A 22,211-nucleotide genomic window follows, 5' to 3' on the forward strand; every position below is an offset into this window, starting at 1 on the left:
ACCCTCAGCTGACTGCTCTCCACGTGGCCTTTCTGTGGCGGGGGCCGGGGGGTTCTGAATCAGGTTTGCTGGGTCTGGCTTCTTGGTCTGTTCTGCGCTCCTTGGGAGCTCAGCTGTGTCGACTCCCCCCGGCCCCCCATTGATGGCAGCACAAGTAGTCGCTGTACTTGTGGGGACAGTGTGTCTAGGGGTCCGAGTCGAGGACTGAAGATTCAGAGACTGACTTTTGATAAATACGGTTTTACGGGGATACTGGGGCGTGGGACAAAAAGCAAAAACCCGTGGGGCTAAGTGACCCTCACCTAAATGAAAGAGGGCTCTGACCGGCTCAAGACACAGGGGAAATGCAGGTCATAGATCTGAGTCCATCAGGGACCCAGGAGAGCTTCCACTGGGGTCTGTCGCTCTGATCAAAATGATGGTGAAACTCCAGGGAGTTGCTGTGCATCACCTGTGCCACTGTACCCCCCCCCCGTGCCAACCACTCTACTAATCCCATGACTGCGCCCCTCTGGCCCGCTGGGGCAGTTAAACTCAGCAGGGTGGTACGTGCTGTCTGGCCTGACTTTCCCTCTGAAAGGGGCTGAGGGTAGGGTCTTTTCTGGCCAGGGACCTCACTCGGGGAACTCCTTCCCCAGGATATCTGCCAGAGCCCCTCGGCGCTTTGCTGTCAAGTCTTTACTATGAGGGTCAGTCCAGTCTGGACATTCTGGACTGCCATTTTTTCCACAAGGAAGGAAAGAGGGACTTGGAGTGGGGGTCAGGACGCCCCAGGTATTTGTGTGTGGGACCCTGGCCAGCCGCTTAATCTCTTTGTGCTCCACTTTCCCCGGCTGCAGCCAGAGTAAAACTCAGCTGCTTGAAAGCAGGGTAGCGAGACTTAATGAAGCATTTTGAAATGTTTGGACAAAAAGCACTTGGGAATGGGAAAGCTCCGGGCCCTGTTTTATTTTCTACTTTGTCAAAAGAACCAGACACTGGAGCTAGAACTTGGCAATGAACAATAACATCAAGTAGCCCTTTCCCCCAGGCAGTGGTTTTTTACACTCCTGCTTCATCCAAGGGATTGGGCAGCTCCACGAGTATTTCGAAAACCAAATCTTCAGCCCCCTGATAAATGTTTCCATTTCCCACCCGGCTCTTCTCTGTCCTTGCGCAGCTGAGATGCTGCTTTCCCAGGTTTAGCGCGAATCGCTCCAAGGAGGGGCGCAGGGTAAGGACTTGTCTCCATGGCAAAGTTGACAGGCAGAGCTATTGTGGTGTAATACCCGTGTAATCCAGCTCCCGGTGAGAATCACATGGCCATGGACAGTTACTCTATCCTGGGTGTATTGTATCCTCCCCGAGAGACAGGCGAGGGGCCTGTCCTTTTTTTTCTTCTTCTTCTTCTTCTTGTGCTTCGGCAACACTTGTATCATGACTCGTCGTGCCAATTGAGTTTCGGTGGACTGATCGTACGCAGCAGGTGCTGCTGTGCAAGGCTGAAGACTGGGGCTAGTGAGGAGAGAACCTTTGCACCAGGAGGGGCAGAAATGCTCAACCAGGCAGGCCACGATGAACTTACAGCAACGTCTCCCAACCTTTGGGGGGAGCTATCAGGTACCAGCGGCAGAATACCAGCCCCTGTCTGCTGCCTCCCATTCGCCTCCGACCTGCAAGGAAGTTGAGCTGCTCCTGGCCCCAGGCTCATGATCACAGTGCTGGGGGGTGGGCAGCAGTGTGGGTGCCAGGGCTCCTGCACAGAGGCACATCCCTAAGGAGAGGGGGTAGCGGGCCTCTGGCACCAGTGGCGCTCTGGTAGGCCCCAAACGTGTGGCTATCTCTGCAAAACTGGTGGTACAGATCACGTGACACTGAATATGCTAAGGGAATTTCTGGAGCTTTTTGCTTTTGACCGTCCATCCCCATTCAGGTCAACGAGTAAATGGGCAGCTCAAAGTTTAGGTTGAAGACAGCTTGTAACCCGTCTGCTGTAGGTCTTGCTGATACTGGTTTTACTTTGAGTTTTTCACTGAAAGTTGGTTTCGACCTTACCCTGTATTCAACATACAGCAGGGAATCTGCTTTACGTTAAGCTTTCTGGAGGGGCGTGAGTACCAACCTCAAGGCAGACCATTAAAAACCAGGGCACAAACTCCAAGTTGGCTGTGAGTTCTATCCTTAGGTTTCACCAACCAAGTATAAATTCCTCACGTACTGTAACAGTCTTACCATGGAGTTTCAAACAGTCCCCTTGGGTACTCTGGTCTGTCTTGCCACCCAAGCAAGCTTGCCTGTGCGAAAGATGGTCACTTACACCAAAAATCACAACAATATTCAGGTTATTCCTAGTCCCAAAGGACCAGTCACTTCACCCAGGTCAATTGCACTTTAGATCTCACACCGAAGACAAGGCTTGTAGCCAATCCTAGAGTAAACTACCTAGAGCTTTATTAAGTAAGGAAAAGAAATGAGCGTTATTTACACGGTTAAAGCAGGTAAACATGCACGCACAAATGAGTTCCGGTCCTAGGTTTCAGGAGGTGATAACGCTGCTGTAATATGGCAGTGCTAGACATTTTTTAGGGCTAACCCAGACAACACAGTCGGGGCTCCGTTCCTCATGCTTAGAAATTTTTGCCCTCCCCAATCTCAAGCAGCTGGGGGATCCCAAGTTCTCCTGGGTGGGGCTTTTTATTCCCTTCTCCCCAGAGTCCAAGCTGCTGGGATCATTCACACGCAGGTTTCCTCTTGGTGGGGGCAGGGGGGGGGGAGGAAAGCAATTAAAGTCAGTGTTCATATTTCACAATGACTCATTTGGTTTCAATGGGCCTCCGTGGTGGGCAGGACCGAGCATCACCTGTAGAACCCTGCAGCTGCCATCAGGTAATGCTGCTTTCCTGTGTGGTGACTGACCGTGGCGGAGGTTTACAATGCAAACATGATCACCGTAGGACACGGGCTGCTGCGCAGGGAGATCAATACCTGCAGCATCCGACAAGCGTTTCATAAAGTCTAAACACATTCTTAGAAGCTTAACATCTGCTTGAACAACAGTGACACACCAGGGAGCCAGCCTGGTTTCTAGCTTTGCACGGTCAGTGTTCAGCTGGGGCCTAGGGGCCTTGGCATGAGCTGGCACCGGGGCTGCCAGTGTCCCAGTTGGAGTCAACCTTTCTCTGTGGTGTGAAGAATACAGGGTGGCTTCCCCGGACTTACAGCACGGAGAGGGAGAGAACAGCTTGAATGGTAGGAGGGGAAACAGCACAATAAGGATAATGGCATTCAACCTCAATGGAGCTACAATAAAGTGGGTGCATGACTGGTTGGAAAACCATCCCCCGAGAATAGTCATCAGTGGTTCGCAGTCATGCTGGAAGGGCCATATCGAGTGGGGTCCCGCAGGGATCAGTTCTGGGTCCGGTTCTGTTCAACATCTTCATCAGTGATTTAGATCACGGCATAGAGAGTACACTTATAAAGTTTGCGGATGATACCAAGCTGGGAGGGGTTGCGAGTGCTTTGGAGGATAGGATTAAAATTCAAAATGATCTGGAGAAATGCTCTGAAGTAAATAGGATGAAATTCAGTAAGGACAAATGCAAAGTCCTTCATGTAGGGAGGAACAATCAGTTGCACACATACAGAATGGGAAATGACTGCCTAGGAAGGAGTACTGCAGAAAGGGATCTGGGGGTCATAGTGGATCACAAGCTAAATATGAGTTGCAAAAAAAGCAAACATTCTGGGATGTATTAGCAGGAGTGTTGCAAGCAAGACATGAGAAGTAATTCTTTTGCTCTGCTCCATGCTGATTAGGCCTCAACTGGAGTACTGTGTCCACCACAGTGGGCACCACATTGCAGGAAGGATGTGGACAAATTGGAGAGAGTCCAGAGAAGAGCAACAAAAATGATTAAAGGTCTAGAAAACATGACCTATGAGGGAAGATTGAAACATGTGGGTGTGTTTAGTCTGGAAAGGAGACGACTGAGGGGGGACATGATAACCGTTTTCAAGTACGTAAAAGGTTGTTACAAGGAAGAGGGAGAAGAATTGTTCTCCTTAACCTCTGAGGACAGGACAAGACGCAATGGGCTTAAATTGCAGCAAGGGCGATTTAGGTTGGACATTAGGAAAAACTTCCTACCTGTCAGGGTGGTTAGGCACTGGAATAAATTGCCTAGGGAGGTTGTGGAATCTCCCTCACTGGGGATTTTAAAGAACAGGTTGGACAAACACCTGGGTGTCAGGGATGGTCTAGATAATACTTAGTCCTGCTGTGAGTGCAAGGGACTGGAGTAGATGACCTCTCGAGTTCCCTTCCAGTCCTACGATTCTAGGGGGCAGGGGGAATAGCTCAGTGGTTTGAACATTGGTCTGCTAAACCCAGGGTTGTGAGTTCAATCCTTGAGGGGGCCATTTAGGGATCTGGGGCAAAAATTGGGGATTGGCCCTGCTTTGAGCAGGGGGTTGGACTAGATGACCTCCTGAGGTCCCTTCCAACCCTGATCTTCTATGATGATTCTATGGAGCGGGCAGCTGTGGTGCTCCCATCTCCTCCTGCTGCTGCTGAGGGCTGCAGCTGCTCCTCAGCTTCCACCACCTTTCAACTGCTTGCGGACCGTAAGCTTTGTCTGGGACCTGGCTCCAAGCAGGGGGGACCTGGCTCCAAGGCACAGGGAGTAGTGACGACGGGGGGGGGCATGGCCCAGGAGCACGGGCTGGAGCAGGTCAGTCTGGGCCACTGTAGGGAGCCCCGGACTCGCCACCTGCCCTGGGCAGTATGCCCTTGCGGGTTGGGACACGGGCCGGGGGCTGCTCTCGCCCCCCCCCCCACCTGCGCTTACCTCTGCTAAGGACTAACTCTATATCTGCATAACATCTCCTAGCAGTTCACAAATGTGTCTTATCCGCTGCTGATTCCCTGAATTGCACTTCCTTGTAATGAATTTTAAATATAGTTTTGCTCCTTCTAATTTACTTTTTAAAATGTTTTTATTACTCTTCGCGCTTCATCGTTTACCTTTGTCAACGTTGTGCAGATGGATACCGTTGTGCTAGTTAATTTATAGCTTAATAGCAAATAATCATTGAAAAGGTAAGTGAATAGCTGCTAGTCATTTTAGCAATGACATCTGCCTTTCTCATAGTGCACTTCCTAGAGTGTGCTGTGATTTTTCATTTGGAAATTTTAATTCAACATTTTTCTTTTTCTAGCACAAATGTATTCTGGTGGAGCATGGGATTTCCAGTCTGACAGCTTTCCTGGCCTGGTGTCAAAACGTCTTCATTTTCATTTCATCCACCAATGGGGAGTGCCTTTCTCAACTCTTATTTTGCCTCTCAATCCAGCCCTTAATGCTTTTTCACATGTGTCGAACCTGGTTCCCAAATATTCATTAAGGGCAGCATACTATCTCATATTAAATCCTTCTCAAAGGCAAAAATCTACTGTAATTTTTACTGTACATAAGAGTGGCCATACTGATCAGACCAATGGTCTATCTAGCTCAGTGTCCTGTCTTCTGATTGTGGCCAGTGCCATGTGTTTCAGAGGGAATGAACAGAACAGGGCAATTACTGAGTGATCCATCCCCTGTTCTCCAGTCCCAGCTTCTGGGAGTCAGAGGCTAGGGCCACCCAGAGCATTGAGTTGTATCCCTAACCATCTTGGCTAATAGCCATTGATGGTCCTTTCCTCCAGGAACTAATTAATTCTTTTTTGAACCCAGTTATAGTTTTGGCCTTTACAACATAATGAACACACATCTACAGCCCCCAGATTGCTTGACAACCACACAAATTCAAAAATCATGAGTTTACACCCCCAAGTCATGAAATTTTAAAAACAAATAAATGCTATGGGATTCTCTTTATGTGCCCTTTTGTTCCTGAGCCTTTCGGATGCAGTAGGTCCAGATCCACAAAAGTAGGAGCCTAAACCCCTCATACTTTTGCTGTTACCTCTCCCGCACAATTCATATATCCAAGGCCATATCTACACTACAAACTTATGTTAACTCAAGTTATGTCAGCATACAGTTGCCAGTTAGTATTCAGAGTGGCAGCCGTGTGAGTCTGTATCAGCAAAAACGAGGAGTCCTTGTGGCAACTTAGAGACTAACAAATTTATTTGGGCATAAGCTTTCGTGAGCTACAGTTCACTTTATCAGATGCATGGAGTGGAAAACACAGTAGGCAGGTATAAATATATAGCACATGAAAAGATGGGAGTTGCCTTACCAAGTGGGAGGTCAGTGCTAACGAGGCCAATTCAATTAGGGTGCATGTGACCCATTCTTAACAGTTAACAAGAATGTGTGAGTGTCAACAAAGGGGAAATTATTTTTTTGAAGTGACCCAGTGACTCCCAGTCTTTATTCAGGCCTAATTTGATGGTGTCCAGTTTGCAATTTAATTCCAGTTCAGCCGTTTCTCGTTGAAGTCTGGTTTTGAAGTTTTTTTGTTGAAGAACGGCCACTTTTAAGTCTGTTATTGAGTGTCCAGGGAGACTGAAGTGCTCTCCTACTTGACTCCCTGTGTCAGCGGTGAGCGTACGCACCAGGAGCGCTTGTTTTGATTCAGAGTGCGGTGCATCGTGGGTACATATCTCACTGTGCAACTCACCACCGTCCACTGCACTGTATTTTGGGAACACATGCTGGGGCCCAAATGGGTAACACAGAGGTGATTGGGAGCATGGGATCAACTTCCCATAACGCAGTGTTCACCATCCCGTAACTTTATGCGAATCCCCAAATTTTGTACCTTTTTCCCTAAATTCCACAAACCTGCATGGCCCTCCTCACAGGGGCACCACTTCAGATTTTGCGGGGGAGGGGGGGTGTCTCACAACTTTAACCATGATTCCAAGGGCTACTTAGGCACCTGAAAACTGTAGGTTTTTTTGCAGATCATAATTAGAAATTAGCTGACAGGAGCCCTGCATCTAATTCCTATATAAAGAAAGAAAATATATATACAAACACCAATTAAAGCCACATTTTAAGTTTATATGTGAGTTTAAAACAATCAGGAGATAATACAGCAAGATATTCCCAATCGCAAACCTTGAGGTGTCAATTTTGGAGCCTTAACACAGGTCTCAGAAACACACGTTTGTTACTTTGTACACTATCGATAGTAGAGATAAATAAAAATAAATAAAATTTGCTTAAAATCTGCTTACTTTCTCTAACAGACTCACTCCGTGTTACTGCCATTATCTCCTCTATTTTAGTCAATTGTTTCTCACTCCACTATAAACATATTTACATAATTTTAACATGTGGTTAAGTTTCTCTTTTATTAACAGGAATTTATTTTTTGGATAAATTCAGCATTTACATTTACCGAGCACAATCATGTCCGTGACTCACTAACATTTGACTCTGTCCTTACTATTAGTAGCATTTATTTTCATACGTATTAAATTATTTTACAGATATAATAAAAATACAATTTGAAAATAAGCCACCTTCATCTGCTTAGTGTCTGAAATTCTGTGTTCAGCTTTTTTTTTTAAAACTGGCATTGCTAAGGTGACTACAAGCTAAATTTACATTCTCGACGGATACTGTTATTTGACTGTACCGCTTCAAATAATAAATGGCAAAGCACAATATGTAACCATGATAATTACTCCAGCCAGGACAAGCTAGGCATTTTAGCACTCACTACTCAAAGAATTAAACTTAAGCATAAGAGAGAAATAAAATTAGGAAATGCACAGACCAGTCCAAAAACTAAAATAACAGCACTGTGATCCTTAACGAACTCTGACAGATAAACGGACAGAGAATATATGTGCCTTGCGCATTTCGACAGGAAGTACCAAGAAGTAACAACAATACAAGGGTGTGAGGGCGAGAGAAACGGTGTGTGTTGCAGGGAGTGTGTGTGTGTGAGAGAGAGGGAGGGAGGGAGGGAGAAAGTGTGTGTGTTGGGGGAGTGCGTAGGGGAGACTGTCTGAGAGGGAGACTGTGTGTGGTGTGAGTGTGTCTTTAACTCAAGCCCTCAGGAGCCCGAGTGCTTGTTCAGTACAGAAGCAGCTGCAGCTCCCACTCCTGAGCCAGAGGCCCCCTTCAGCCTCCCCGCTCAGCAGAGACCGACCTGGGAATGCCCACTTCTAGCATTGGGCAAGCTCTCCCAGTGCCATGCTAGCCATGGATCAGCTTCTCACAGAAGGGGAGACTGCCCTGGCGGCGGGAGCTGGGTGGCCAGAGATGGTGGCAGCTGCTGGCTGGGCGCCCAGCTCTGGGAGGGGTGTCTCTGGGAGGGCTAAGGCAAATTTTGGGTTGACACTAGCCCCCCCCAGTGCTGTCCCTGTATATAGAACAGAACTGCCTTGATGGCAGGGTTGTTGTAGCTGTGTTGGTCCCAGGAGATTAGAGAGACAAGGGCGGGGAGGTAATATCTTTTGTTGGACCAGCTGCTATTGGGGAGACAAGCTTTCCAGCCACGCACAGCTCTTCAATTCTTAGCTGTCTGGCAGGTGCTTTCGGAGGGCGGTGGGAGCTGATTTTGACCTACCAACTGCGGGCACATTTTGATCCTCAAAGGGAAATGCATTTCGAGGCTTTCCACTCAGCAACCTCAGGCTCCAGCCTCGTGGTGGAGCAAAACCAAACGCCCAGCAAAGAAAGCGAGAGAAGCTTAATAGTAGTAAATATTTAGCTCCTCTACAGCTGCCTGGTCCAAGTTCACGTTCATCCTCTTGCCTCCAGTTAGAACAGCTGAACTTGTTTCATTATCAGAGCTCTTTAACGCTTGGCCTCTTCCCAGGCATCGGACAAACTTTATCCCCCACAGAAGCCTCTGCACTAAGTCAGCGCGAGAGTCCCTATTTCAGAGGTGAAACGGAGCGAGACGGGAAGTGACTTGCCCAGTCACAGAGGGACACAGCAGCAGAGCTGCAGAAACAGCCTTTTCCAGGCGAGCTTTATACCCGGACCTGGCTCCCCTTCACTGTGAGACACCCGGATATCAGTCATAGCATTGCTGTATCTAATGAGCAGCCACTGAGCAGATCAGAAGAACACACTGTAACCCTTGGAAACGAGGCTGGCACCAGGGAAATGGTTAATATTGGTGGATGAGTTGACAAAGTTGACCAAATGAAATTAATAGGCAGCAGGTTTAAAACAAATAAAAGGAAGTATTTCTTCATACAACCTGTGGAACTCCTTGCCAGAGGATGTTGTGATGTCCAAGACTATAACAGGGTTCAAAAAAGAACTAGATAAATTCATGGAGGATAGGTCCATCAATGGCTAGGATGGGCAGGATGGTGTCGCTAGCTTCTGTTTCCCAGAAGCTGGAAATGGACGATGGGATGGATCACTTGATGATGACCTGTTCTGTTCATTCCCTCTGGGGCACCTGGCACTGGCCGCTGTCAGAGACAGGATACTGGGCTAGATGGACCTTTGGTCTGACCCAGTATGGCCATTCTTATGTTAAAGGCTGGGACTGCCATGCTGGAGCAGGGAGTGGGAGGATTCCCGGCTGCTGGGAAATGCGGGTGGGAGTCTCAGCAAAACCTCCCTCCCTAGTAGGATTCCACCCTCCTGCCTTGCCCTGAACCACCGTCCTGCCACCCGATCCTGAGCGTGTCTTCAGGCTGGGACCCAGCAGAAGGTGGCTCCCTTGGGCCGGCCAGGAAGCAATTGGCTTTGCATGGAGAGACTCCATGTAGGGAGATGGGGTCAGCAAGGTGTTTGGGTGCTAGGGGGAGTCGGGGTGATTTTTCTCAGCTGGGGAAGAGAGGCACCAAGTGTACTCATCTCCCGTGCCTCCCTGCAGAACACAGAGGAGCAGCCCCCACAGCCATAGGTAAGTTACACTGCTCAATACAAGAAGGGCCAAGTGTCTGCATCTTCAGGGGCTTGTGGGCATGGATGCCCCCAGCATCTCTACGATCTTTACCAGTCAACATGGTACCCTACAAAATAATAACACAATCCCTTCACTCTGCAGGGTTCAAAAAAGAACTAGATAAATTCCTGGAGGATAGGTCCATCAACAGCTATTAGCCAGGATGGGCAGAGATGGTGTCCCTAGCCTCTGTTTGCCAGAAGCTGGGAATGGGCAACAAGGAATGGATCACTTGGTGATTATCTGTTCTGTTCATTCCCTCTGGGGCACCTGACACTGGCCACTGTCAGAAGACAGGATACTGGGCTAGATGGATACTTTGGTCTGACTCAGTGTGTCCGTTCTTATGCACATCGGTGGTCTGATCTCACTTCCCCTGAGCTGTTGCTGGGAGCAACTCTTTGTCTCTGTAGCTCTCCCATTTCGCTCTAGGACATTTTGTTTTACAGCCAGAGACCAGAGCATCCCTAGGACCCCAGCCAGCTGAATATTACAGACCTGGCTGTTTTCCATGCAACTGCTTAGCACACAGCTTGTTCCGAAAGCAGGTTCTCAACAGCTGCAATTGCCAACCCCATTGTGCTCTGCGGTTTGATTTTTCCTCCCCACTCTCCGTTCCAGCTGCTGACACGCTCAGTTACGGATATTCAGCATCCCTGGCTTCTACCTGCAATCTGGGGAGCTCCCTAGCCTGACACTCTGACTTTGCATCCAGTGCAGTATTAGGCCTTGATTCGGTAGCCCTGCTATATGAGGTTTGGCAGGTGGAGGCTGCCTGTCCCACCCACTGCAAGGCCTGGCACTGTGGCTATTGCAGGGGTCTGTGTGCTACAGACAGTTACTCAGGGTTCTCCTCCTTCTGCACAAACCACACAGCTAAAGGTATAGTCGTGGATTTTAAGGCCACAGGGGACCCTTGTGATCATCTAGTCTGGCCTCCTGCACAGCCAGGCCACAGAACCCCACCCCGTAATTCCTGCACCAAGCCTGTATTTTGTGGTTGAACCACAGCATGTTTATTACAAAGCAGCCATTTCTTGTGGGAATTTTCAGGGGCTGTGCAAGATTTGACTTCGGAGGGAAACTTTCCCCACCTGGTTCCATATGTATCTTTCCAAGCAATTCAAGTTACAGCACTCAGAAGAGCCAACATTTAAAGAGAAAGGAGTTCTCCGCCTTAACTTTAGCAGAGCCACAGGAGGCCAGAGCTGGGGCACTGCTATCACACAGTTACCCCGCTAAACCAAACAAGGAGCCATGGCCATGGCCCCCTCTAAAACAAAACACCTTTCCCTTACCCCAATCTGCGGTTCAGGGCTTTTCATTCCCCGATCTTTCTGGAATTAGGACAGTCCCCCTTGAGGTAGGGGATGTCCCACAGTCATTTCAAATCCCAAACATTTACATGCTCAGTTGCACCAGTTTGACAGAGGGTCTGATATTGATCCTCTTTAATTAAAAGGTCTAAAAAACCATGTGAACACTTTTCTCTCTCTTTAAACCAGGTTTACTTCATTTATGTTAAATTGGCCAGGAACAGATTTAATCTATGCTCAAATAAACTGAAGTAAGAGTGTCCACACAGGGGTTTGTTCTGACTTACCTAAATTGGTGTAAACTTGTGTGTAGACAACCCCTAAATCAAAAGTTCTGTCTCTGTAAAATGAGCAAACCAAACCAAACGATAGATAAGCTGCCCCTTCTTCTCAGAGACCCCTCCTGGCTCCCTCTGAGTCTCTCCTGCATTTGAGGGAAGGTAGATTCTTATATACCCCAACCCAGCCCTTTCTCAACAGGCCTATTACAGTCCTGGCCTCTCTGGAGCCTACAATTCCCGGACTGCCTTGCTCTGTGGGTCTGGTGAAAGAGGGTTTTCCAGCCCCGCCTGCCCCTTGGAATCCTGGCTCAGGCCCTGAACAGGGACAGCAGTAGGGAGATACTTCCCTGACCACACCCTGCCCTCGCAAGACCACTCCCTCTCCCTCCCCACATTCCTAACTCACAGATACGTCTCCTCGAGACACTCCTGGAATGGAGCAGTGCTCAGCCTGGAGGGCTGGTACGTGTCTGGTGTGGGTCTGTCCACACCCACCTTCCATAAGCCCGAGGTTATGGCTTCATCCCCACATGGCTTTTCAGGTGCTTGGCCAGTTCGTTCTTCCGATGGTAGAGCCTCTGGCACTGGGGACACTGGTATGGCTTCTCTCCAGTGTGGACCCTCTGGTGCGTGGCGAGCTCCTTCTCACTCCGGAAACTTTTCCCACACTCGGCACATTCCGGTCGCTTTTTCGTGTGGATTCTCTGGTGTTTCCGGCGCTGCGAGAGCCGGTTGAAGCTTTTCCCGCAGTGGCTGCAGTTGTAGGGTCTCTCCCCGGTGTGGGTCCTCTGATGATCGGTGAGTGTGCTCCTCGTGCTGAAGCTCTTCCCGCACTCCGCGCATGGGTAGGGTCGCTCCCCCGTGTGGATCCTCTGGTGCTTGACAAGCCCGTTCCGGCGGCGGAAGCTGCTCCCGCACTCGGTGCATTTGTAAGGCCTCTCGCCGGTGTGGATGCCCTGGTGGGAGGCCAGAGCTGACTTGTGCCGGAAGCGTTTGTCACAGTCGCTGCACTGATAAGGCCTCTCTCCCGAATGGATCCGCTGATGATATTTCAGGCGGGAATTGGTGGCGAAACCTTTCCCGCACAGGGCACAGGGGTATGGTCGCTCCCCGGTGTGGATTCTCTGGTGATACCTCAGTCCTGGCCGTGTGGTGAAGCATTTCCCACAGTCGGGACATAGGTACGGCCCTCCCTCCCCGGCATGACTTTTCTGGTGCGTCAAGAGCACCTTCCTCTGGATGAAACTCTTCCCGCACTCCATGCATTTATGCGGCTTCTCTCCCGTGTGGGTTTTCTGGTGCTGGGTCAGGTAGACTCTCTGGCTGAACCTTTTCCCACATTCCGTGCATTTAAAGGGCCTCTCCCCCGTGTGGATGGTCTGGTGCGTGAGAAGGTTGGACTTCTGGCTGAAGCTCTTCCCGCACTCGGTGCACTCGTACGGTCGCTCTCCTGTGTGGATTCGCTGGTGTGACACAAGGTGCTGCATGCGGCTGAACCTCTTCCCACATTCGCTGCACTCGTAAGGTCTCTCTCCAGTGTGGATTCTCTTGTGCGTGCTCAGATTCTGCCTCCTGGTGAAGCTTTTCCCACACTCCGTACATTTCAGCAGCTTCTCTTTTGTGCCGCAGCTCTGGAGATCAGGGTCACTGGTGAGTTTGCTGGATCTTCTGGTTTGTTTGCACAAAACTTTCTCTTTGAACTTTTTTGATGAGGTCCCTTGAACATCTGGACTTCTATGACATTCTTCCAGGTCCGACTCCCTTTTAGTTTTCTTCCTGGACCAATTTGCCGATGGAAAATTACAGAGAAATTCTGCACAGATGATAGGCTTCATATTAGAAATCTGTATCATGATGAGGTGGGAATTAACTGTCTAACCACTGTGAAAGGTCAAGTTACAGACACTCTCAAGGTAAAATTCATACATATTCCATGCAGAACAACTGCATTAAAGGAACGTTATTTAGGTGGCAAAGCCAAGCATCAGAATGTTGGAAAATTCAGATTGACAGATGTCCTGTGCACTGAATAAGGCCAGGGTCCTGTGCAAAACCAATATGTGATCATGTAATTAAAGATCTTAATGATACAAAAGGGGCTGAATTTAAGTTGCACGGGTAAACATAAATTTGGCATTTCCTAGCTTTGGAGTGTCTGACTCTGTAACCCAAATAACGCTATTTTAACATGGATTTTGTAATGAAATTTCCTAGTTATTTTTTAAATGGCAACAGGGAAAAAACCAATGATATTCTGTTCAACTGCAGCAACCCCACCCACTCTATTATGCATCTTCAGTCAGGTGTGAACCCCGAGCTGTTAGCACTGCTACCTAACGTCTCCCACCCAAGCTACTAGACGAACCACGTTAGCAGGCAGTAGGAAAAGACTGTTACCCCAGCCAGTCTCCATGGTGTTTAGGTACCAAGGTCCTACAAGGGGCAGAGGTTCATTTATAGAATGCTGCTTTTACTGCACTAATCTTGATGAAAACTCCCAGTTTATAACGGGCTGCGCTCTGGATCCACTTCTCAGGTTCTGGTCTGTCTCAACGCAGGCAAACCTTGCATTAACTTCAACAGCCCAAATCCTGATATTGTAGCTCAGGGAAAGTCCCAGGCTGAGCTAGCAGGGCTGACAGAGCTGGGTATAAGCAGTCATTGGGAATACTCACCCCTGGAAGCACTTGGAAGAATTTCTCTCCCCTCCGGGGCCTGCTGGTCCCCGACACACAGCTCTTCCCCTCGTTCAAGCTTGGTTATCATCTCAGGTTTGGCATCTGCATGGCCTGTTTATTTAGAGAGAAAATCGCATTTGGACAGAGCCAGTCCCTGGCACCTGCAGAGCTCACTTGTCTGCCTGATTTTGGGGCTCTAAATGTGAAGCTGGTTTTAACTTTCACTGAAGGGAAACATCAGTTTCTACTCTTGTACTGCAGAAACGGCTTCAAAAGTCTCACTGATCATCAGGGTTGGAAGTGCATCGCTGATTACTGATGGTGCCCCCTACAAAGGGTTAACGTACAGGGAGGGGAAAACCAGTCTTGGGATCTGTGAAACATCTGTGGATCCCTGCATATTTGGAGGTCACCAAACCAATCGGCAGCAAAGTGAGCGCTAGCCAGGCTAGCTTGGTTGGGGCTAGGGCTCTCTCCTGGCTGCTGGCCAGCTCCCTGCAGCAGAACTGATTCCTGCTTTGGCAAGCAGAGTGGCTGCTTGGCTAACACTTGAGTGAGTGTTACAAAGGGCACAGGCTATTTCAGGCCATCCCAGGATATTTCAAATGCTTATTGAAGGGATTCTGAGTGTGTCTGAAGCAGTGAACATGCCTCCAAAATCCCATATCCTCCAGCCCAAGTCACTTGTTACCTAGAAGAAACAGATTCTCATAGTTCTCCAGCATCACGGCCCGGTACAGCTCCTTCTGCCAGTCTGCCAGCATCTCCCACTCCTCCCGGGAAAACCAGACAGCCACCTCCTCAAACATCACCCGGCCCTGCAATGACAAGCATTCCATGCTCAGCCCTTGCTGCTTCCACCTCCTGCCGCCCCAGACTCAGCCCGGCAGGAGGGTCACACCTGTGGGCACCCGCCTGACAGCAGACACCTGTCCTAAGGGCAGCCCACCTCACATGGGTGTAACGTCAAGGTCCTGGAAGGGAACAGGAGGCACCCTTTGCTTTCTCAGGGCTCACTGGGCTGACTGACACTATCCGAGGCCTGTTCAGAGCTCTCTCATGTCTTATTCGGATGGTGCATATACTATCCTGGGCTATTAACAGGGAAGCCAGGCCTGAGTCCAGCCTCCACTCAGACATGCTGCTCAGGCCCTGCACCCGGGGCTTTTATTATCTAATTCATGCATTTCAGTAGTGCCCAGAGGCCCCAGTCAAGCTCAGAGCCCCACTGCACTCGGTGCTTCACACACACAGACTAGGGAACAGTCCCGGCCCCAAAGAGCTGACAACGTAAGTGGGCAAGACAAACATGAACAGGGAAAGGAGCGCACAATAATAGAATCATAGCAATGCAGGGCTGGACGCAACCTCGAGAAGTCATCAAGTCCAACCCCCTGTACTGAGGCAGGACCAAATAAAGCTAGACCATCCCTGACAGGTGTTTGTAGCCACATCTCTCCTGAAGTGTGGTGCCCAGAACTGGACACAGTACTTCAGCTGAGGCCTCACCAGTGCTGAAAGCAGCAAGACAATGACCTCCTGCGTCTTACGTACGACACTCCTGTTAATACACCCCAGAATGTTCTTAGCCTTTTTCACAACTCCATCCCATTGCTGACCCATATTCAGTGTGTGCCCCACTCTAACCCCCGGCTCCTTTTCAGCTGCCACCAAACCAGTTACTTCCACGTACAAGCAGAGCAAACCATGAAAGTGTCAGGTACCTTCCACAATATTTTTTGTTTAGATCTGTAATTTGGGGATAGGGTTTTCTTACATTATTATTAGGGCCCTACCAAATTCAAGGTCCATTTTGGTCAATTTCATGGTCATAGGATTTTAAACATTGTAAATTTCATGATTTCAGCTATTTAAATCTGAAATTTCAAGGTGTTGTTATTGTAGGCGTCCTGACCCAAAAAGGAGTTGGGGGGGCGGGTTTTCAGTACTGTGACGCTTACTTCTGCGCTGCGGCTGGCGGTGGCTCTGCCTTCAGAGCTGGGCAGCCGGAGAGCAGAGGCTGCTGGCCGGAAACCCAGCTCTGAAGGCAGAGCCGCCGCCAGCCGCAGTGCAGAAGTAAGGGTGGCAATCCCGCAATACCTCTAAAATAACCTTGTGACCCCCCTGCAACTCTCTTTTGGGTCAGGACCCCCAATTTGAGAAGCACTGGTCTCCCCCGTGAAATCTCTATAATATAGGGTAAAAGGACACAAAAGACCAGATTTCACAGGGGGAGACCAGATTTCACGGTCCGTGACGCGTTTCTCATGGCTGTGGTAATTTGGTAGGGCCCTAATTATTATACATCGTCAGCATACGACAGGGCAGGAGTGGGAGGGAAGGGAACACAGGAACTGATTAGCTCAAAGGAAGATGCAGGAGACGGCCTGCATATCCCAGGTGGTGGGGGCTAAGCTCAGTTGGAGACTAGCTGGAGCAGCCAGGAGGGCATTAAACTAACAATAAAGGGGGAGGGTGCTAAGGAGGCAAAGGCGATAGAAGGTCAGACTCCGTGTCTCACAAACAATCTGAATGAATGTGACAGAGAGGAAGGGAAGAAATGTTTCCATTGCTTCTATACTAATGTAGGAGTCTGGGTAACAAGCAGATGGAATTGGAAGTTCTCACTGATGAGAAGGGATGTGATATAACGGGCATCACAGTTTTCAAGTATATAAAAGGTTGTTACACGGAGGAGGGAGAAAAATAGTTCTTCTTGACCTCTGAGGAGAGGACAAGAAGCAATGGGCTTAAATTGCAGCAAGGGCGATTTAGGTTGGACACTAGGAAAAACTTGCTAACTGTCAGGGTGGTTCGGCACTGGAATAAATTGCATAGGGAGGTTGTGGAATTTCCGGCATTGGGGATTTTTAAGAGCAGGTTGGACAAACCCCTGTCAGGGATGGTCTAGATAATACTTAGTTCTGCCTTGAGTGCAGGGGACTGGACTAGATGACTTCTCGAGGTCCCTTCCAGTCCTACGATTCTATAATTACTAAAGCCTGGTGGGACAATTTGCAAGACTGGCATGTTAAAATGAATGGTTGTAACCTGTTTAGGATGAACATCGGGGCTAAAAGAACGGGGGGAGGGGGATTTCTACACCTGTTTTAGAGTTTTTGATAACTCAGAACCTCAGGGTCTTGAACGCATATGGATCAATGTGCTAATTACAAAGCACAGGGAGGGGTCTGGTACACGCCACCTTATCAAGTCAAGGAACAGAGGGAGTTTCTCCGTAGGCACCTGTCTGTAATGTGGGGAAAGAAAAATTGGGCAGCTCTGAGGGACTTCTGCTTGGAATGATGTGCTGGGGGCCTCATGCAGCCAATAATAAAACATCACTAGGAGTTTCTAAAGATGTGGAACCATTTTTTTGTTCTGTGTTTGTACAGTACGACGAACGGCATCGGGTCTGACAAGCGCTTCTCGACACTACAGAAATGCCATTGTTACTTTTCTAACCCAAAAGGTATTGCCCCCAACACGAGGTAACTATTCTGGACCTCATTCTGGCTGGCAAAGGTAAATTAACCGCTAGCCTGGAAGCTGTGGTTGCCTCAGGACCAGTGATCATGACCTGATTACATTCAATATAGGCAAACGGAGGACAGTCCCAACCAGTAATACATATACATGGTGCTTCAGAAGGGCTAATTTCCCAAAGCTGAGGAAAATTTTCAGTGAATTTGACTGGGAGGAAAAACGCAGACAGAAAAATGTGTCTGAAAATGGGGAGTTCTTTAACAAGAGTTGATTAGAGGGCCAAAAAGCTGCAATTCCACAATGAAGAAAGAGAAATCCTACAAATGGACCCCCCACGACCCACCCCAGGGACCTTCTACATGCTTCCAAAGCCACACAAACAGGGGACTCCAGGCAGACCCATCATATCTGGCCACGGCACTCCTACTGAAGGAATATCAGGACTCACAGAAGCCATCCTCAAACCGCACACCACACAAAGGGCCAGCTTCTTCCAGGACGCTACGAGCTTCTTCCACAAACGCCGCAACATTAACAACCTCCCTAACACCAACGTCCCTCACAATGACAGTATCGCTGCCAACCTCAAATATCTGCAAGACAATGGACAACCCTCAGAGATCCACCCCAAACACATCGCCAAACTCATCCAATTCATCCTCACCCCTAACAACTTTACAGTCAACAAACACTTAGTCCAAAGCATGGGAACAGCCCTGGGTGCTAGGATGGCTCCCCAATGTGCCACCCTATTTATACATAAAAGAATTTCTAGACAAGTGCACCCCAAAAACAATGATATATTTGAGAGACACCAATGATATTTTCATCCTCTGGACAGATGACTAACTCCCTCATAGATTTTCACCACAACTTCTACAACCACCACCCGTCCACTAAACTCTCTTTGGAACACTCCCACACCAGCATCAACTTCCTGGTCACCTCGATCACCTTCAGCAATGGAGCCCTACAGATAATTACATACAAGAAATCCACGGATCACCACACCTATCCTGACAGACCAAGTCACCACCCAAAACACACCAAGAAATCTGTTATCTACAGCTCAGCACTCAGATACCACAGACTATGCTTGGAGGTGAAAATCCAGAACTCACACCTTAACACACTCAAAACCGCCTTTACCAAACACAGACACTCCACCAGAGAAGTAGATTGTATCCTGGAACAGGCCACCCACATACCCCGAGAGAGCCTGCTTCCATACAGAAATAAAGCCCCCTGACTATACACCCCTAGTTGTCACCTACCACCCCACACTGGAACCCATATGGGGAATCATCAAACAACCCATCCCCAATGGAGACCCCATCCTGAAAGAAATCTGTTCTGAACCCCCACTTCTGGCAACCAAACAGCCCCCCACAACTCCAGGCTCATCATCAGAAGCAAGCTCCCCACAGACCTGGTCACACCAACTCAAAGCAGCACCAGACCCTGTCAAAACAGATGCAAAACCTGCAGACATATCTCCACTGCTACAATGCTCAACACCGCCTACAACACACCTTTCAAGATCCATGGATCCTACACATGCCCATCACAACATGTGGTGTACCTCATCCAGTGTACTAAATGCCCCGATAGCAACCAGGTGGGTCACACCAGACGGTCCCGACACTCTTGAATGACCTCGCACAGGCAAATGATAAAAGTCAAAAACACCCTGTCAGCTGTGGGTGGGTGAACATGTCTCACAAAGCGATCACTCTACATCCGACCTCTCCGTCCTCGTCCTCAAAGGCAACCTGCACAACACTTTCAAAAGAGGAGCCTGGGAGATTAAATTCATAACCCTGTTAGGTACTGGGACCGAACCACCATGGAAAATCATGGACCAAACAGAGACCCAACAATCTGTAAACTTTTTTGTCCTCTGACTACAGATATGTTAACGAGCCACTCCACCTTGAATGGTCCCAACTAATTACGCTAAACAATCTCTTCCACCTTGTATTTAGCTGCGACGCTTCAGTACTTTTCCCAGACCCGAAGAAGAGCTCTGTACAGCTCCTCTCTCCCCCCACAGAAGCCGGTCCAGTCAAAGACAGGACCTCACCCCCCCTTGTAGCGCAAATCAAGAGGGCAGCTTTGGCTAACAGCCCATCCCGGTTCAAAGGTGAAGGCAACAATTAGATAAAAAAATCAACAGAAAAGTGAAAAGAAGGGAAGCTAGACAGCAATCAACGGACATTTGCAGATAAGAAATGCAGAAAAAAGACAGGAGCCAACCTCCCCTCCCGCCCTGGGGGCAGGACCCCACACGCCCCCCACCCTAGGGCCTCCCACCAACCCACATAGACTGGGGGTAGGCAGGACTCGCCCTGCCCCCCCAAAATGGATAAAACAACCTAACAAATTCCACCACACAAAAGGAACCATGATTAGAAAACACCGGGACGTGCTGGGGCTGGATCGGTCCCTGCTGGCCCAAGGCTCTGGGACTTTAATGGGGACGGGTAATGAAGCCCCGCGGGGCGGGCGGATTCTCCATCCCCGGCCAGGTTTCAGCCCAGCCGGGCTGGTTTCCGAAGAGCTCTGCGCTGGGGTCGCCTGCAGGCGGGTCTCCGGCCGCGGTGACCCAGGGGCCAGCCCATCCCTGGGACTCCCCGGACACACCCGCAGCTCGCCCGGGCCTGGACCGGGCACGCGGGGCGGGGCGACCCGGCAGCTGCCGGGCGGCTCGGCTCTCCCCAGCCCGGCGGGCTGGAGCTGCCGGCTGCCCCTTCCCCTTCCCCGGCCGCGGGCTCCCCCCACGCCGCCCCCCGGAGCCAGGGGCTGGAGCGGGCCGGGGAAGGCGGCCGCCCCCCGGAGCCCGGCGCAGGCTCCAGGCCCCGCTGTGGTGGCTGCGGGGCCAGGGGCCGCTCCCCACTCGCACGCCCCGCAGCCGGGCCCTGAGCCCCGGCCTACCTGAGCCGGGGGCGCCCCGGCCCGCGACCTCTCCCGCCCCATGGCGCCGGGCTGCCGGCCGCGCCCCGGGAGGACGGGAAGCGAGCTCCGGAGCAGGGAGCGGGCGAGACGGGCCGGGAGTCCTGCCACAGGGACGCCTGGCGGCCCCGCTCGGCATAGCCCCGGCCTGCCGGGAGCGGTCCCTTCGCCCGCCCGCCTCCTCCCCTTCCCGGCGCGTCCTGCCCCGGGGCCGCGCCGCCCGCAGCTGGGCTTCGGGGTGTCCTGCAGCTCTGCGCCCCCAGCCCCTTTCCCCGCCCTTCCCGGCTGTGGCCGCGGGCCAGCTCAGGGGGGAGGCGCTAACCCGTGCCCAGCCTGGGCAGGGCAACCCTTAAAAACGGGGAGCCTGCGGGCACTGGTACTGGGAACCCCCAACCCGGGCTCTGGTTAAGGGCCTGGCAAGCTGTGATAGTCTGTTTCAAGAGGCCCGAGCCTGGGGTCTCCGCCACATGAGAGCAGGAACACAGGAACTGCCCCACTGGATCAGAGCGGGGATCTAGTACCCTCTCTGACACTGGGCAGCTTCAGAGGAAGAGGCAGGAAACCGCACAGTAGATGTGGGATAATCTGCCCCATGAGGAGTTTTATCCTCTTCTCCGATCATTAGAGATTGTTTTAAACCAGTGGCTCTCAACTACCGGACCCATTTCAGGAGTCGGGTTTGTCGTGTGTACCCCAAGTTTCACCTCACTTAAAAACTACTTGCTTAAAAAATCAGACATAAAAATACAAAAGTGACCCAGTGCATTATTAGGGAAACAGTGCTGACTGTCTCATTTTGTCTGTATGAAATTTTAGTTTGTACTGCACTGACTTTTCTGGTGCTTTTTATGTAGCCGGTTGTAAAACTAGGCAAATCTCTAGATGAGTTGATGAACCCGGGGAAGACCTCTGCGTACCCCTGGTTGAGAACCAGTGCTTTAAACTGTGAAGTGCAAGGTTTAGCTCCCTTCCCTTTTGGTTAGCATTAACTATCGAAACTCTGACTGTCCTTGTTAGCCATATAAACATCACATCCCTCTTTGAATTTTACTGCATTCTTAGACTTCATGTGGCAGATCCCCAGTCTAAGTGTGCATTGTGTGAAAAATATTTCCTGCTATCAATTTTAAATCTCCTCACCTCCCTTTCAGTTTCATTAATATAATGTACCTGCCCCGGGGCTGAGGCTTTGCAACGGGTATGTGTCTCCTTCCCCTTCTCCCACACAAGCTTCTGTATGGTGTTTGATCCCAAATACAGTCAGGTTTATTTTTAGGCTCTCCTGGGGTGCTCGGCATAGAGGGAGCAGAGCAGTTCACAAAGAGGAGTGATTTTATCCTTATAACAGCCCCCCACGGGGAATGTTGGTGCTAATATCTCCATTCAAAAAAGAACTAGCTAAGTTCCTGGAGGATAGGACCATCAGTGGCTATTAGCCAGGCTGGGCAGGGAGGGTGTCCCGAGCCTCTGTTGGCCAGAAGCTGGGAATGGGCAACGGGGGGGGGGGGGGCGCTGATTTGTGGGGCTCGCTGGCAGGTGGGAGGTGCTGGGGGGTGGAAGGGAGCTGATGGGGGGTTGCCGGTGCAGCCCCGGAGCTCCCACGGAGTTGGCGCCTATGCCTCTGGGGCACCTGGCACTGG

General features: G+C 50.2%; 2 protein-coding genes across 3 annotated transcripts in view; both read right to left on the bottom strand.

Annotated features, from left to right (window-relative positions):
- Nucleotides 1-6,095: 6,095 nt before the first annotated feature.
- LOC140905808 (uncharacterized) overlaps nt 6,096-22,211 on the bottom strand; it is a 44,982-nt gene continuing 28,866 nt past the window's right edge. The window contains exon 5 of the mRNA XM_073329315.2: nt 6,096-13,070. Within this exon, the coding sequence (XP_073185416.1) occupies nt 11,968-13,070 (1,103 nt within the window). The 3' untranslated portion in view covers nt 6,096-11,967. The remainder of the gene's footprint in view (nt 13,071-22,211) is intronic.
- On the bottom strand, nt 13,059-20,802 carry LOC140905805 (zinc finger protein 566). 2 transcript variants are annotated; one of them, XM_073329311.2, is made up of 4 exons: nt 20,554-20,796; nt 14,825-14,951; nt 14,131-14,244; nt 13,059-13,231 (listed from the first exon to the last, which is right to left on the bottom strand). In XM_073329311.2, exons 1-4 carry the CDS (start codon nt 20,593-20,595, stop codon nt 13,059-13,061), a joined length of 456 nt encoding a protein of 151 aa, XP_073185412.1. In that variant the 5' UTR covers nt 20,596-20,796. The 2 variants fall into 2 exon arrangements, with proteins under 2 accessions (XP_073185412.1, XP_073185413.1); XM_073329312.2 differs by having other exon boundaries at nt 13,174-13,299; nt 20,554-20,802.

Source organism: Lepidochelys kempii, chromosome 2 (assembly GCF_965140285.1).
Source record: "Lepidochelys kempii isolate rLepKem1 chromosome 2, rLepKem1.hap1, whole genome shotgun sequence".
In the NCBI taxonomy this organism is placed as follows: Eukaryota; Metazoa; Chordata; order Testudines; family Cheloniidae; genus Lepidochelys; species Lepidochelys kempii.